The following is a 17,063-nucleotide window of genomic DNA, read 5'->3' on the forward strand; positions in this document are numbered from 1 at the left end:
GGCAGCTACCTGAGCAAACATAACATTTTATATAAAGAAGAGTCGTGTAATTGTATGCATGATAACATGCTGATCCTGGCCTTAATGCAGCAGTAATCAATGACCAAGACATGATACTGCTGGGCTTGGCCACTAAATTTAAAAATTTTTAGGACCTGATAGTTTTGAAGTTTAGGGAGTTCATGTACCAGTCGGTGCTTTGCATGCTTTCAATGGCAAGTTTTTCATAGTGTTACTTTATTTTTATTTCCTATGAGAATGACAACAAATTGTTGTGAAAGGCACCTGCAAATCTGAGTGCACGTTGGACTTGCTTTAGTGAAAAAGTACTTTAGAGTAACCAGGTCCGTACTTTTACATAGCTACAGGGTTAGCACTACTTGTAATGACACATGGGGAACACAAGTACTGACACATGACTGGTGGTGGTGTTACCCATAAAAATGGTCCTCAGCAATTCCTCATCTAAGGAAATGTGATCAGAGATAGATTGGCTTCCATACTTTTCTCTGACTGCCTTTCTGCATTTCACTGGTTTCAGAAGATTCGGAAGATTTTAGTTAGATTAAAAACCTGAGCTATTTTTATATGACTGCTACACTTAGCATCCAAATGTCCAAAGAAGTCTGTGTGTCAGTTTGGCTCTCCAGTGCTACACCGCATTCCTCTGGTGGATGCAGAAGCAGAACCCAGACTCCTAATACTTAATACTGCCATCTAGCTAATAGCTGCCCACAGCAGGAGTAATTTCACCTTCTGAAAGCCAATTCACTCAGGAGATAACTGCCTGCTTTAAAGATCCTGTCCTAAACCTGCAGGACTGGGTGCTTCAAAATGTTGGTAATGGCCTTTCACCACCCCCAGCCCATGTCAGCTGAACAGGGGATGAAGGCTATCCTCAAGCAGCGAGCACTGAGCACACCTTCTGAGTTTGCCAACGTTTCATCCGGGGCTTTTAAAACTTGCCACTGCAAGTCAGAAGAGGCCAAGAGCTGCGTGGGCAGAGCCTAATTTGCCATCATTTTCATGCAGCATACAGGGACATTGCCTTTCTGGGAGCCAGCCCGCTGGCTTTTATCCCCCTGTCCTGGGCTGTGGTGCCTATGTCCTGGTACTGGCACTGCCGTGTGTGTGTGGCTGTGCAGGGACCAGAGAAGGGTTTGTTGGTCCTCCTGAAAATAGCGTGCCTTCCGTCCCCAGGGCCGCTGCCCAGGGCACCGCAACCTGACTCTGCACATTTCACTTCCACATGGTAAGACCTTTTTTATATTAGTTGAGAAAGTGATGGTAACAGGCTGCCATACACTTCCCGCAGCCCGAACTGTGAATCCTCTCTGGATCCGTCCAAAACATGGATCTCTGAGGGATGTGAGCTGCCTCTTGGCAGCAGGGGCATCCTGGGCGAGCGAGCGACGCTTCGGCTCACTCCTGGTCTCAGAAAACAAACATGTTTTCAGTGGTTTCTGTTTATTTATTTATTTAGTTTTGATTATTTATTTATTTATTAGTTTTTACTGGAGGCATCTGCGGTACCTGTCGTTCTGCCCGCACTACGTGACAGAGGATGTCAGCGAGCCGTGCTGGGGCGGGGGGCTGCAGGCACCCCCGGGACGTTTTGGGGCCGCCCCGGGGTGCGGGGTGCGGGGTGCGGGGTGCTGGAGGGAGGCCAAGGGGAGCCGAGCCGAGCCGGGCAGGTGCGGGCGGGCGGTCTCTGGAGCCCAGCCCCGTCCCCGCCTCCGCCGGGAGCGGCTCGGAGCAATTCCCAAGGCAACCCAGGCTCGACCCCCTTCCCAAACCCCGCCTCCCCCGGCCCGCCCCTCGCTGGGCTCCCGGGAGGAAGCCGTCGGGGTGGAAACTCGACGTGTCCGGGAAGGCGCCGGCCGCTCAGCCTCTCGGCCGCGATGCTGGACCCTTCGTCCAGCGAGGAGGAGTCCGATGAGGTGCAGGAGGAGGAGCGGCGGCGGGACGGGCCGGGGGTGCCGGCCGGGGGCTCGCTGCCGCCGCCGCGGGAGGCGCGGGGCAGGGAGGGGGGCGCGGGGCGGGCTGCGACCCCCGGCCCCAGCCCCAGCCCCTCGGTGCTGAGCGAGGGCCGAGAGGAGCAGGAGCGGCTGCAGCGGGAGGAGCGGGAGAAGCGGCTCCGGCTGCAGCTCTACGTCTTCATCGCCCGCTGCATCGCGCACCCCTTCAACGCCAAGCAGCCCACCGACATGGCCCGTCGGCAGCAGAAGGTGAGCCCCACGACGGGCAGCCCCCTGCCCGCCCGGACGCACGGGCGAGACTCCCGGCATCTCCCCGTCGGTCCCCCTGAGGCGAGGGCCAGGAGGAGGGGAGCGGTGGGCACCGCATCCCCCGGGGGACGCTGCCAGGAGTTCCCAGAGCTGCCCCAAAACCGGGCGCTGGGGGCGCGGCGGGGGGCTGCGAGGGATCCCCCGGCTGCCGGAGGGGTCCCGGGGCAGTCAGAGGGGTCCCGGGGCAGCCGGAGCGCCCCGAGATGCCCCCGAGCCCTGCTGCGGGGCGGGGAGGTGGAGGAGGCTGCCTTCATCCTCGGGGCAGCCTCACCAAAATCACGCTGTCCCTCGAGCATCAGGGATGTGAGGGTCAGCAGGGAGGCGGCAGGTGGCCGTGCTGCCTGCGAAGGTGCTCGTTTATTTGTACTCCATGACTTCTGAGCGACTGCACAGGTAGTGTGCAGTCAGGTTTTGCAACCTAAAGTTTTGCAACAGGGCACCGTGCTTCCAGATAACTCCTTTAAACACTCAGTTCTTGAAGTGTTTGGTCTGAGATACTTGGAGCTGTTTTACTTTCTGTTCAGTTCCGTAAAACAACAACAAAATGCCCACATCACTTTCCAGCAGAGTATTGGTACGTCACAGAAGAAATTCAGTTCTGGGTAGCTTTTTACGATCCTGCTATTTGCATGTCTCTAAAGCTTTGTAAAAACCAGTACAAAATGTTTTGGGGTGCCAGAGTCTATCATGCTTGCTCTAGGCTATTTGTGCTTAGTGAATTCTTTGACAAGTGAATGTGGTGGTAATAATACGATTATTGCCAGAAGAACATCTTGTTTTTGTTAAGTTTTTAGGTGCTTAAACAGTGAAACCCATATAAAGACTTTCCAAAAGCAGGAATCCAAAAAAAATCCCATAAAATTAGGATTTTGCCTAGCCTGGTGAGGGTTCCTCCACCCTGAAAGAGTCACCACAGTGAAGATATCTTAAGGGAAATCTGCTGGTCATCTAGTCTGCCCTGCTCAAACCTAGGGTGACAGCAGTAGTTCAGGCCAGCTGTGGCTTTCTCCACCTGAGTCTCAAAGGCCACCAGAGACAGATCCCACAGCCCACCTCTGTGACCTGCTCAATCGCTGTCCGGGCAGTGAATTTTTTCCTCGTCAGCCTCAAAGTTGCAACTTGTGGCCATCAACTGCAGAAGATACTGAATGTTTAGAAGTTCTCACTGATCTCAGTCCCTAAATATAGGAACAGCATTTTAAAAATAACGACGGTATTAGTTATTTTTATTAATAAGATGTATGAAAGGAGATTGCTGATGTGCAGCCAATACAGAAATGTAGCACTCGTGGATATAGCATATGAACAGGGAGCAGACTGATTGACAGAATTGACTTAATACCTAAAATTAAATGGTACTCTTGTTAATTACTGTTTTTAAGTGAATTCTGCCTTTTGGCTTTACTATTGTATGTGGAAAGAGATTTTTATTGTGTTTAGGAATTTAGCTGCAGGACCAGTCTCTTGCTGGTCACAAACTAATGCTCTTAAATAAGCCGTAACACACAAAAAAAATCTCTCTAGGAGTTGCAGTTCTCTCTAGAAATAATGAAATATACATAAACAGCCTTCCTCTTACTTGACAATTCAATGTAATACCTGGTGAAGTGCTGAGAATGGTGTAGCAGAACCAGTTCTCAGAGTTCAGGCAGGCTGAGGGGCGCCGAGAGCCAGGTGGAGAACCTGCTTTGTGCTGTAACGTTTGCAGTCTGTGCTGCACAGGGGTCTGGTGTGCGTGCTTTTGGATGTCCCCTAGAAGGACCTGTGCTCAGGTAAAGCACTGTCTTACTTCCTGAACGAGTTTTCTCCCTGGTTTGCACCATCCCTTCATCTCTCACTCTTTCCCTTCACAACTGCTGTCTGTCAGTGGCAGGCCCTGTGTTGTGAGCTGCACTGAGGTCCCCGACCTGTTATTCAACAAGAGCCATTCACTGCCGCCCGTCCCGCTTGGCACCAGCGGGTAAGTGATCCAGGGCGGTGCTTTGAGCCAGAACCTGCAGTGCCCTGTGGCTCCAGCTCCCAGCCCAGTCTGCCTCTTGTGGTGCACTCTTCGTGCTTGTGCACGAGCAGTCTTTCTGATAACCTAAGAATAGTATCCACCCTGCTTGAGAGCAGAAGTAATCTGTACTTTCTGCCAGTTCATTTGGCATATTGCTGAGCAAATATTGCAGAATGCAGTTTACTTCTGTTTTAATGTGGCACGTATTATCCAGTAAGGGAATGAGATGGGATTCACATATCAAACATCCTCAGTTGCATTGTAATATCAGTAAGGAAATGGTTTACAATACTGCTGGATTCTAATGTTCTTTCTCAGTATCAGATTGCAATCTACCATACAGTATCTTAAGACCATCATACTTAATGGACTGAGTTATACTAATTAAAGTAAAGAATTTTAAATGCAGACAGTTTTGCTCCTCTGTTGCGTTTTCTCATCCTTCTTTCTTCCAACTAAGTAAAATTAGCTCAGCTCTATTGTCATACATAAGGTCAATAAAAAAAAAAAAGAAAAAAAAAGATCAAACTAAGACAAGAACTGTGACAAATCCAAATCCATTGGCCAAATCCAATGTAATTTAGCCTAAACTTTGCTGAAACACATACTTCTATGTCTGGTAGGTATTTATGGACATTTGACCATGCATTTTCCAAGTTTTTAGAGAAATATTACTGCATCAATGCATTGCATGTCATGCCATTAGCAAATAAGACTTGCCTATCTTTGTTTGAAGGAGTCTTTGTCACATTTCTGTAGTTTCCACTTTTTCTAGTGAATCTTCTAGAATATATGTTAGCATCTTTCCTTTTTTACCTCTCTGCTCCTGTTCCTTCTTAGTCCAGCAAAAAAGAAGTCATACATCATTCTTTCTGCTTCTCCTTTTGCACCCCAGCCAAACCGAATCTCAGAACAGTCCGCAGGCTGACTTTTAGGGATTTAGGTGAAAGAGTGAATTGCAATCTCTGTGCAGCTGTCTTCCATCAAGACAAAATGGTGTATGTGAACATAACACTGAAACAGGGACTAGATGACGACCCTGGTAACTGCAGTTTACACCAGTCAGTTGTATACCTTTATGTGCATACTCAGTTTTATTTAAGGAGTGTAGGATAAAGGCAAGTTCTGTATCTGGGAGATGAATCAAAGCTCCTGAGGAAGGACGGGGCAACGGAATGCCACAGTTAAGTACCATCACCAACAAAAAGGTATTCATCCAGTGTTTTTCTTTCTCAACATCTTAAAATTTACTCTAGTAAAGCAGTCACACTAGAAATCCAAGACTGGGAGGGGAGTAATGCTCCTACGCTAAAGGAGATTTCCTAATGCATTAAAGGCTTAGTACATCAAAGCTGATAATTCAAGTCTGCTTTCATAGGTGATAAATAGGAGAAGTAATTGAGCCATCTATTTAGAAATCGTAACTAAAAGAGATTTACTTTGTGAATACATTCTGACCTATCGTCCTTCCATTTCCTCCATCTACCTGCTTCCCTGTGAGTACTTCAAAAATATCAAGTTTTAGTTAATAGTCAAAAGTAGGAGTGGCAATATTCAGTCCTTTATTTTCATCTGAGCTTCATGGATTTGTTCTTTCCTGTTTCTTGGGCTTTACCTCTAAAGAAGAGGTTCATGATATGTGTCCACTGAATGACTTTATCAAGAAGATGTTGGTTACAGGGTCAGACTCAATTCTCTGTATCACAGTTCTATTCTCAATGTCTTTATTTCTTCTGCCCCAAGCTTGTGTCACTTATTGATTGGCTGAGCACATTTTGGGAAGGAAAAATCATCTCAAGTTTTCAGAGCCTCCTTCATGAGATGCTTTTTTCCACTTCTAGTAAGAAGGAGAATACATCCAAAGCCATTCTTGCTGAAAATTCTAGATGTGCTTCAAGGGAAGAGCTTAACAAGAAAACTTGCTATCTGGTCAAAATTCTGTGGAAGAGCTTTCTAGGAAGACATCTTCTATTCTTCCCTTCAATATTTCCTTTACAAATCTTATTTCTTTTTATTTATTTATTTTTTTGAGAAGGAATTCAGAAAGTCATTTTAAATCAGGTTTATTTACCTTCCTCCTCCTTTCACAAACACCTTGTCGTGATTCGTTAAGCCATGGGTACTTTGTTTTCAATCAAGTTAGTATATTTTGTTAAGTCCTGTCAAAGCCCATTAAGATGTTGGCTTGCACAGCTCCATACTTATTAAGACTAGACTATTGGCAATCAGATCTTTTTACCCCATTGAAAACTTGTTCTTTGGGAAAGAAGAAATTCATGTCTGCAGGAGGAAGGTTCACGAGTCAGCCATGGCTGAAGAAACGCTGAAGGGTGATAAGTGAAACAGAGCTTTCTGGTTACCAGCGCCAGTTCAGAAATGACAACCCTTCTGAGTTTTGATTTAATCTTACACTGTGCTGCTGCGTAGCCAGCTCAGCATTGATTAGAGTGGCTTGGCTGAAAGCAGGGCAGTGTGCTGGGAAAACTAGTCTTTGGTAAACAGCCGTGTAATGAAGTGGGTATGTAGGGACAGTCTGCAAACTTTATTCTACTATGCTGAAAAATTAATCAGTCTCTTCTTTCGCTTGCTTGTTTTGCTTTCCCTGCCTATTTTAGCCCATATTTGCCTTTGATATTTGACTTTTTTGATCATTTGAGGGGACAACTTTATTTTTTTTTTTTTTTTCTGAATGAGGCTGTTGAGTTCTTTCTGTCAGCCATGTGGTTTGACAAGTATATTAACTCTGTTGGCAAATACCCCATTTCAAGTGCTGGAGAAAGACTACTTATTAGTTTTTCTACAGGGGAGCTGACAGGATGAGTTTGAGGAATTGGTTGACTGTCGCCATCTCTACAGGAATGGTACCAGGGAACTGGCTGGTTGGGCTGCCTGGCATTTCTCACCCCTTCCAGGCAGTTGTTATTCTCCAATTATATGTTTTGTGTATCTGAGCTGTTGGTAATTGGTGACAGAGAAGCAGAAACACCAGATCTACTCTTTTTGTCCTAATAATTCTCTCTGATATCATCTGAGAAACATACTCATTGCTACTGTGGAGGAATAAAACTGGTAAAAATATTCTCCCCCTCCAAACGATATTCCTTCATCTGCATCTGGTCAATATGCCAAAATACTAATTACCATGTACTTGTCTGTAACTGTAGAATATTGCTAGAGCAGAAAATACTAGTTGGTTTCTAGTTGACTATATTTTGAATGAAGCATTTCTTATAAAATCAAATTTGCACCCCCGTGCTTCCCCCATTCACAGCATTCATGACTAGTTCATGTTCTGGGGCACTACTAACCAGTCACCTCACTGTTTGCTTACTGCTAGTTAGGCTGTTTTTTCTTTCTGGCTTTGCACCATTTCTTCTTAATATTGGTGAATGTCATCCTGAAGTTGCCTTTTGTATACATTCTATCTTTTTTTAATGTATCTCTTTATATGTTTTCTACTTTCCTGTAACCCTTCTTGTTTCTTTTTTTTTTTTGTGTGTGTGCAGATGTCTACTATTTTGCGAGCTTAGCACATCCCTGTCTTCAGTTGGTTCTCTTTTATTCCTATACTCACAGGAACTGGAAAGCTAATAGCTCACGGAAAAAACTCACTTCCCATTTATCAACAAGAGGTGGCTGTGGGGAAAGACGGGGGGATTTGTGTATTTCTGGGAAGGTGCTTGGCTCTCCCTTCTGATTGAAGAGTTTCTGTTGGGGTTCGAACCTTTGTGCCTTGACTCTGGCCCTGTATTTTGTTGTATCTGAGCACCAGTTAGTACATTACTCCACCTGAACTGGGTGCCAACATCTCAATTTTTTAAAATTCTTTTATAATATCTCTTTTCATATTTTATTGTCACAGTCATTGCAAAGATGCCTCCTGTATTTCTTTCCAACTTGCTCCTCTTGTTGCCTGCTGCTGTCTGTGGCATGCTCAGGTCTGGTACTCAAACTTCTCTTTGTGTTTTAGCTGTTGTCTTTCAGGAGGGGAGGAACAGCATCTGCTGAACTCTTATTCCCTCTGCCTAGTGAGCATCTCCAAAGCCTGCTTCTGCCTGGAAGTGCTGGCACCGAATTGAAAGCAGCCCAGCACTTGTGAGCTGCAGCTGATTCCCACAGGTTTTGGAATAGCAGCTGTGAAAAGTCAGTTTTCAGTTTGTTGCTGTGTGGGGGAAACTCTGAGCAGCAGGAGAGGCAGAGTGTTTGTATGTGGGTACCAGGCTGCATCAGCTTAGGTTTGTGTTTTGAAGGTTATTTTCACAGCCATAAGCATTGAAGGCTTTTGATTTTTTTTTCTTTAAAATTCTCAACAAGTTGATGATAATTCCTCAAAAGAATTTATTTCTGGTGCTTATTTATTTTGCAGTGAGGAGATAAAGCATATGCCTCTCTTCAAGCGTGATTACTTGTATGAATAAGTTTAAGAATGTTCTTGAGTGTTTTTCCTGTCAGGAAGAGGAAAAGCATTCATTAACAGCCTTGTGAAGAATGGACAGTCGGTCCTACACAGAGCACTCTGTAAGCCCCATGATCCGGTGAAGAAAAATTAAAAAAGAGAAGGTGATGGAACATGAATCTTTTTTCCAGCGCTGTTTCCATTTATCTTGCACAGTTTGGTTATTCATTTACGTGCAGCTGTCTTGGCAGTGAGATTTGGGATGTAGAGGCCAAGCTTCTGCTCAGTGCAAGTAGCAGAGGGATGCTCAGAGCAGTGCTGTAGTAGAAATGTCCCTGGAGCAGTAGTATGAGTGGAATTGTTTGGGGCACAGACAGTGATGTGGAGGAAAAGACAAACCTCAGACAAGGTGTAAATGAGATCTCCAAAGAGATGATGCACCTCTGCAAAGAGTAGGGGAGAAGTGGGAATTGGTAATGGTCCAAGTTAGAGGTATTGAGAAAATACATGGAACCAAATACCAAATTCACTTTGGGACAGAGGAAGTGTTGAGCAAGAACAGTGACAAAGGAATGAATTTGTAGCAGGGAAATCCACTGGTCATCAGTTCTGCTTTTCAGTATGAAGCAGAACTGAAGAAGGAGAGTATCCTGGGGATAAGAGTTTGCATCAAAGGTACTGGACTAGCAAAAAGAGATAAAGATTAAGCTGGAAGAAACTGAACAGACTCAATGTCCATGTTGGTGTAACAAAGAATAACAAGGGCAAAGAGTGGGTAAGAAACTTGGTGCTCAGAAACTGAACTGCATGGAAATTGGGGTGGTAGGATGTGTGTTTGGGAAAACAGTGTTTTCATGGTCCCAGATATATATATATATATATATATATATATATATTTCTACAGAAGGTTTTAGTCATTTTATCAGCTTGGGATTTTCTTATTGTGGTTTCATGAGCTTTCTGTGAAAATAAAAAATAGACCTCCAGGCAGTGTGTGCCAAATATTTATCTTGCTAGCTTTTGCTCAGGAGCATCCCCAGTTTGTGCCTATTGCTCTTATGTTCCTTCACTTATTTTTGAATTGTGTATTCTGAGGCCTTGTAGCAGGGTATGGGCAGCTGTTTCTCCTACAAAAGTTTTCTAAGAATGTTTCATCATTCCAACTGCTTGATACATCAAATATGCATTAGTGCTAAAATATTAATATTGAGCAGTTTATTCTGATCCCCTTATGGATGGATCATAAGCAAGGAAAAGAAATAAAGAAGTGGTTGTTTTGGTATAGGACTGATATCAAATCATTGTAGCACTCTGTTCCCCTCAGACCTCCCATCTTTCCTGCACTGTCATCAAAAGGCAGAGGATTTTTCAATCCCTTACCAGCAGGTATTGAAGAGCAACAAATAGTGATATTATTTAGAGACTGAAATTTCAAATCCCATTAGTAATGTTCTTCTGGATCTTGGAATCTTCAGCTTGCCTCTGCTGAGGAGAGTAGGAGTATCTGCCTGAATGGACACTTAGATCCAGCTCACGGTGACTTAACACCAAATGCAGTGGCATTCTGGTACCCACATATATGCTTAAAAATGGAGGTTCTAAGTGTGCTGGTACATGCTGGATGAAATAATTATAAACATTTTAAGGTAAATAATAGAACGTGCATCAGAGAATAATATACTTTATACGTTTCTGTTTTCTTTCTCAACATGATTTGGCTGCCAAATTCAGTGGCTTTAAAAACATCACTTGAGATTTTTAAGGCCAATTTCTAAAGTCGTTTTTCTCTGTCATCCAAGTTTTTAGGTACCATTCCTTAATGCTTCCAGGTCTTCTTCCATAATAATACATGCTTGAAAATGACTAGCTATGTTTTGTGTATATAAAACTTACATTTTACCACCTGGAAACGTATTTAATAAAAAAACAACAACATCTTATTAAGGTAATCTGGGAACTGAGATCTGACAAGATGTGGATATATAGATATGATTTGCTTATGTGTTGCTGAAAATAAAATAAGAATGCTGTTTAACTGTGTAAGGTAGGGGGAATTTTAAGAGTAGTACTTGCATTCTAAGACCTCTTTACTTCCTAAATCTCAAGGAAGGAGAGCAATACACTGGTCTAGGGCTGGGCACTATCTGTGGTCTTTGTTGATCTTCCTCAAAGTTACATTGGAACAACTGGATTCTGACAGTCTTTCTGTTACTTTAATAAATGATGCTTCTCATGTACAGACAGCAAGTTTTAAGAATTAGAAGTATTATTTATTTAAAGTGGTAACAAAACTTTCAGATGTTCACTAAACCATGAGCTGCTTAATGTGTTCTGGATGTTTAAACTGCAACAAATTAACATGTTAATAATACATTAATTAATAACATGTTAATAACTACAGTTGCTAGTGAGAACGCAGTCTGGAACGGGTCACTAAAGGTCATGGAGATGTGACAAAGTCATTAAGCTGGCAAAAGCCTCCACACATGACCCTCTTACCGTATTATAAGCTGTATCTGTTGAAAATGCACTTAATTATGCAGAGCAGCACACAAGGGAAGGAGACTGAAGGAGGCTGGCAGAGTTCTTCTGATAGTCTGAAAAAATCTGTTTAAGCCCGACTGCTGTATTTTGCTAATCTGTGCTGGATGGTGCTGGGTTGATGTGCAGTGGCTGTGGCTGCTGTCCACTAGCTGGGAAAGAATGACCTGATGAGGTAAGTGAGTCTTTTAAAAAGCAAGAGGAGTTCCGGGAGGAACTTTATTGGTGACAGCATCGGTGTCTGCATCAACATCTTAGCTCAGATCAGGAGTATGCTTTAAAGAGACCCTCCTTGTCCCCACTTGCAGAGACGGTGCTTGGAGCACGCGGATGCTGCTGTTGTGGGCAAAGCTAAGCCAGAAGTTAGATTATGGGAGTCCTTGCAGCCAGACTGGCGGTGGTGTGATGGTTTCGCTCGGGTGGGTGACCGAGCTCCACCACAACCGCTCTCTCACTCCCCCTCCTCAAAGAGGAACAGGGAGAAAATACGATGAAAGGGGCTCAAGGGTTGAGATAAGGACAAGGAGATCGCGCAGTAATTATTGTGATGGGCAAAACAGACTCAGCATAGGGAGATAGTAAGATTTATTGCCTATTACGAACGAGCTAGAGAAGTGAGAAACAAAGGAAAGAAACCAAAAGCACCTTCCCCTCCCATCCACCCTCCTCCACCTCCTCCCCCCGAGCGGCGCAGGGGAACGGGGGAATGGGGGTTATGGTCAGTCTATAGAAATTCTTCTCTGCCGCTCCTTCTTGGTCACTCTCGTCCCCTGTGCTGTGGGGTCCCACCCACGGGATGCAGTCCTTGCTGAACTGATCCAGCGTGGGCTTCCCACAGGCAGCAGCTCTTCAAGAACTGCTCCAGATATGGGTCCATACCACGGGGTCCATCCCTCGGGAGCAAACTGCTCCAGCCTGGGTCCCCCACGGGCAGCAGCTCCTGCCAGGTCACCTGCTCCACCGTGGTACTCCATGGGCTGCAGGGGGACATCCTGCTTCACCATGGTCCTCCCCGCAGGCCGCAGGGGACTTCTGCTCCGGCGCCTGGAGCACCTCTCCCCCTCCTTCTTCACTGACCTTGGTGCCTGCAAGGCTGTTCCTCACTCCTCTCACTCTCCCAGCTGCTGTGTGGCGCAGCGTTTTTTTTCCTGTCTTAAATCTGCTCTCACAGAGGCGCAAACACCATCACTTATTGGCTCAGTTCTGGTCAGCAGTGGGGCCCTTACCAAACATGGGGCAGCTTCTAGATCCTTCTCACAGAAGCCACCCCTATGGCCCCCTGCTACCAAAACCTTGTCACATAAACCCACTACAGGTGGTCTGAAGCAAAGCTTCTTGAAGTGGATTTAGGGTGGATGTCAGGTCGTCAGTATCAACTGCTTTGCTCTGCGGATGCGCTCTTCTTGCATCGCACTGCTTGCCAGTGTAGAGGTGACTGGAGAGTTGGAGAGATTTAAAATACAGCAGCTAATACAAAGTCAAGAGATATCTAAAAAAGAGATAAGTAGCACCACAGTTGCCTTTCTGAGCCTGTAAAGCAGGACAGAATATGAAATGCAAACGTAAAATCAGCTAAAGTAACAAAGTAATACAGTTGTGCTATGCCTGAAGTTAATTAGGGGCAATAAGCTGCCCCTAATTACTAGAAGTGTGGGATCATCAGCAAAGCTGACTGGGATACTAATTAAAAAAACTGATTATAAGAAATAGAATGCATAATTAATGACTGGTAAATGATTTTCAAGAATATCATCAGACAGCAAATAAAGTGTCCTTGGAAAATATTGTGACACCCTGAGCCATCCACTGAATCTAATCCAGTAGATAGACCTGAACTGATTTGCAAGAGGTTGCTCTGCTTATACTTTCTAGTGCTGAGGTGGGGATTAATGGGGGCAGAATGACAGGTAGAAGAGGAATAGTATTTCCATTTTAATATCAAATGCTCTTTGTTGTTGTTTTTTATTATTATTTAATGTATGACTTCAATAGACTCAGCTTATGAAATTTGCTGACATACCGTATTTCTTTTTAATAGTTGGCTTTGCAATAGTCTGCTGCTGTCACAGCTGAGCGGGTTTTTAAAGCTTGGAGAGGACCTTTTGGATAGCATCCTCCCTGTGTTGATTATTAGCATGTGTATATGTGGCAACTGTTTGCTGTCAAGTGTATGGGCCACCAAATGGACTATAATTACTCTTTTTTAGGTTCTTGAAAAAATAGCAGTCTGTAAATTGTGTACAAAGTTTAAGGATTTCTCTTTTTTCTTTGAAAAAAAAATATCTAGCCATATTATTATTATTAGTAGTATTAGTATTAGTATTATTTTGAAATTAAGGAGTTATTTAAAGGGGCTAATCAGGGGTTAAGTTTTAGGCAGGCACCCATTTCAGTGTTCCTGCCTAATTGAGTACTCCTTAATTTGTAGACTTGACTTGTTTTAAATAGCCTTGGTCCTCAATTACTTTGACATGTTTATAGAAATTTAGATTAGGAATAACAAAGCTATAATTGCTTGGAAATTGCATTGAACCCTGCGTGTGATTTCCTGCGCCACTTCTAAGCATCTGCCAGGGTCTGAGGATGGAGGTGTGCTGAAGTGCCGGGGTGTGAGACGCGTCTCCTGCTTGGCAGTAGAAAATGCTTCTGGGCTTTAATAACTGATTAGGATCTCTGCTCCTGTGAGGTTGTGAGGTGTCTCTGGGTGCATTCGTGTGCTGGAAAGGGGGAAACTGGGGGCTGCTATAAGCCTGAAGTGCAGCTGGGGTGGTGGTGGTGGCGCTCGTGGTGGTGGTGGCATGTCCACACCTCCCTGGGTGCCCTGGCACTTCTTGGTCCCCAGTGTTTATGGAGAGATGCTGAAGCTTTAAAGGACAGACACACGTGGAAAATATACATATAAGATTCTGTGTGAAAGAATGAAGTGTGTGCAAGTGTGGGAGACAGAAAGAAAGCTATAGATGCTGATATGAGCATTAGTGCTCCATAGATTATTACGGCCTAATCTGTTTTAAAGAGATTATGGCTTGTACTGAATAAAAGTCATTTAATATTACTATTTTTTTCAGAAAAATATTTTTGTTTGTTTTTGTAAAAATTGTAAATTGCTATTTATTTTATATAAAACACAACCTCTTACCCCAACCCATTCTCTGCAGATGCATATTTTTGCCTTGGCTCAGTTTGGTAGCTGCTTCATTTAGAATGAAACTCCTAAACCTTGTGATAGGGAATCAGAGTTGTTCTTACGGCTTTTGTTAATGGCAGAGGTTTTATTTTTTTTTATTAATATTGAGCTTTTGGCATTGATCTGATTTCTTAGGTCTTGCTCAGAGTGTGCCCTGTTGAATACAGTACACTGATTTTCTACTCTTCTGTTTCTGCTATCTAGGTCTTACAAACATAAGAATTAAATACTATTTGTTGATGTGTTTGAGGATGGATTTATACCTTGGCTGCAGAAACTTGCTTTGGGTCGAAACATGGCATATGTGTTCTCAGTGTGAAGGATAATTTATTTTCATCATTTGATTCAATTTGTATTTTTTCTTCAGTGGAAAAATAATTAGTTCCAACAGGAAAACAACTATACTAATTGTGCGAGTTCCTTTTTTAAAAAAAGGGAACCAAAAAAAATAAATCATCCCACTGCAGAACTGCGTAGATAGCTCTCTTAGCTTTTTCCCATGCTGACTTCAATAAGCAACTAGCAGACCTGTCATAAGCCGCTTTTTGGAGAGGGGAAAAAAAGTTGCCCTATTTTATTTTTAGTAATGATGTGGTTACAGTGGAATGGCTTCTTCATATCAGTGATCAGCATCACACTGACAGTGCTAATAAGATAAATGGGGTAATGCATACTGATTACAATAGCAGCAGTGGTACGTGGATTGAGAGATTCTGTGAAGGCGTGTGAGATGTTGAAGCTCAGAGCAATACAGATGGTCAGCAGTGCAAATCCATTTCAATCTATAATGCTGGAGAGCCTGGGAAATGAACAGAATTGCATATTAACATCAGAAGAAAATAGGTAGCCTTGAAGCTTTTATTTCAAAAGGGCTGAAGGATTCAGAGTGAGAAACCAGATCATTTAGTCAATGAAGGGAACACGTTCTTGGATGGTATATGCACGGGTGTGTTTAAGGCAGGTGTCAGAATATTTATTCACTGTGGCCATTCATATGATGAAGTGAAAATTAGAACCTAAGGCACTATCAAAACGTGCTTGCAAGTTGCTTGCTAATTTTAAGCTTAATAAAACATTATAATAATTTGTTGGGCTTTTTTTTTTTTTTTTTTTTTTTGGATACTGAATAAACGAATACATGCCATCTTCTCTACTGATGTACAGAAAAGTGCAAAACACCAGAGTGGACTAAACTAACACAGTTTTAAAGAGGGGATGGCATTTAATTAGTGTTTTTTTTTTTTTTTTTTTTTTTTTAGCAGTAGCCAAACATGTAGTTACTTTGGAGTAGGCTGACTTAGGTACACAGGTACCGGTGCAGTAGATCCTGCACAAATTACATGTGCGTTTTCAAATTGTGTGCATATAACCTACTGAACCAAAATATGAGCCTTTTCTGAAAGGTGACATAAATAGGCTATGGGTAGGTTTCCCTTCAGTAGTTCCTGTGTTAAATTAGGTATTTTATCCACCTGACGGTTCAGAAGATGCTTTGTGAAACATGGAGTAGCTACCAGGGAATAACACCACAGCTGCCAGACAACTCTGCTACCCTCATTATGCCTTTAGTGATACCTGTTTAATTAAATATGTTGCTTGTAACAAAGCAAGTAGTAAGATACACTAACAAAGCTACCATGCCTCAGGTACACTTACTAAGCACCCTGGCATATATTGTAGCTGAACCAAGGTATTGCTTTGCTGTAGGATGCAAAGCTTACCTCTGCAGAATTCTTGCTGAATGGCTTCAACACACAAACAAGTTCTGCATTTCTTTACACTAATGGGAGGGCACCTCCTTTGTTGAGACAGTCTCATTTCCAAAAGCAACCAAGTTGTCTCTTCTGTAAACAGGTAAAACTTCAATCAGTGGGAATCCCCACTGTTTGTCATTACCTTAGTAGTTATGAGACTTCTGTTTCCAGACTGAATCCATTCTTAGCTTGTTTTATACCCATGTGTAATTCTATCAGCTCTGCCCCTCAGTTAAAATAGCAGCTTTTCCCCTCTGAGGGATTCAGTAGAGGGTGGTGTCTCATTCTGTTAAATGAAGCAAACCAAGCTATGAACCACCACTTGTGCAGTTGTGTCTCTTTCTTATACTTCTCTAATGGCCTTTCTCTGTGTGTTTTGCAGCTGGGGTTAATACACTCTCCTTTCTATGTTGCCTTTTCATGCTTTGTCTGGGGTTGTGCTGAGACAGTGCATCCAGCCCCTCAGCTCAGAGCAACTAAGGAGGCTAAAAATCTAGCAGAAGTTGTGGCAAGTCCTTGCCTGATGTGTGTGACTGAATTTATCCCTGTCCTGGTAGCACAGCTCCCACACTGGCTGTGGTTTCCAGCACAGTATTCTTATGCTCTGTGCTTGCCAGTGCATCCCAGCCTTGAATTTCAATATCAAATTTCAAAATCAGAAGACTTCAATATCATGTTCATGTTCTCTCTGTAACAACAAGTATGGAAATACTGCATTTCTGGTTATTTTGCAGTTACAGCACTCCAGGACTTTGCAGCTACCTTTCCTGAGGCCTGCTGTTTCTCACTAAACACTTGCCCTTGTGTTTTTATTGATTTTAACCTCTTTCACCAGTGTAGCTGTCTCTTAGCTGCTTCATTGGTCTTTAGATAAGATCTATGGCATTCTTTAAGCCAG

General features: G+C 43.4%; 1 protein-coding gene across 22 annotated transcripts in view; it reads left to right on the forward strand.

Moving 5' to 3' along the window:
- The first annotated feature begins 1,803 nt into the window (after positions 1–1,803).
- The window catches only part of CADPS2 (calcium dependent secretion activator 2), a 315,235-nt gene continuing 299,975 nt past the window's right edge, over positions 1,804–17,063 (forward strand). For 15 of the 22 annotated variants that reach the window (XM_035331904.1, XM_035331942.1, XM_035331949.1 and 12 more), the window contains exon 1: positions 1,805–2,228. In XM_035331904.1, coding sequence (XP_035187795.1) covers positions 1,902–2,228 — 327 coding nt within the window. In that variant the 5' untranslated portion in view covers positions 1,805–1,901. Of the gene's footprint in view, positions 2,229–17,063 lie in introns of all 22 variants that reach the window. The other 7 variants (XM_035331849.1, XM_035331889.1, XM_035331938.1 and 4 more) reach the window with 1 other exon arrangement.

Source organism: Oxyura jamaicensis, chromosome 1 (genome assembly GCF_011077185.1).
Source record: "Oxyura jamaicensis isolate SHBP4307 breed ruddy duck chromosome 1, BPBGC_Ojam_1.0, whole genome shotgun sequence".
Classification (NCBI taxonomy): domain Eukaryota; kingdom Metazoa; phylum Chordata; class Aves; order Anseriformes; family Anatidae; genus Oxyura; species Oxyura jamaicensis.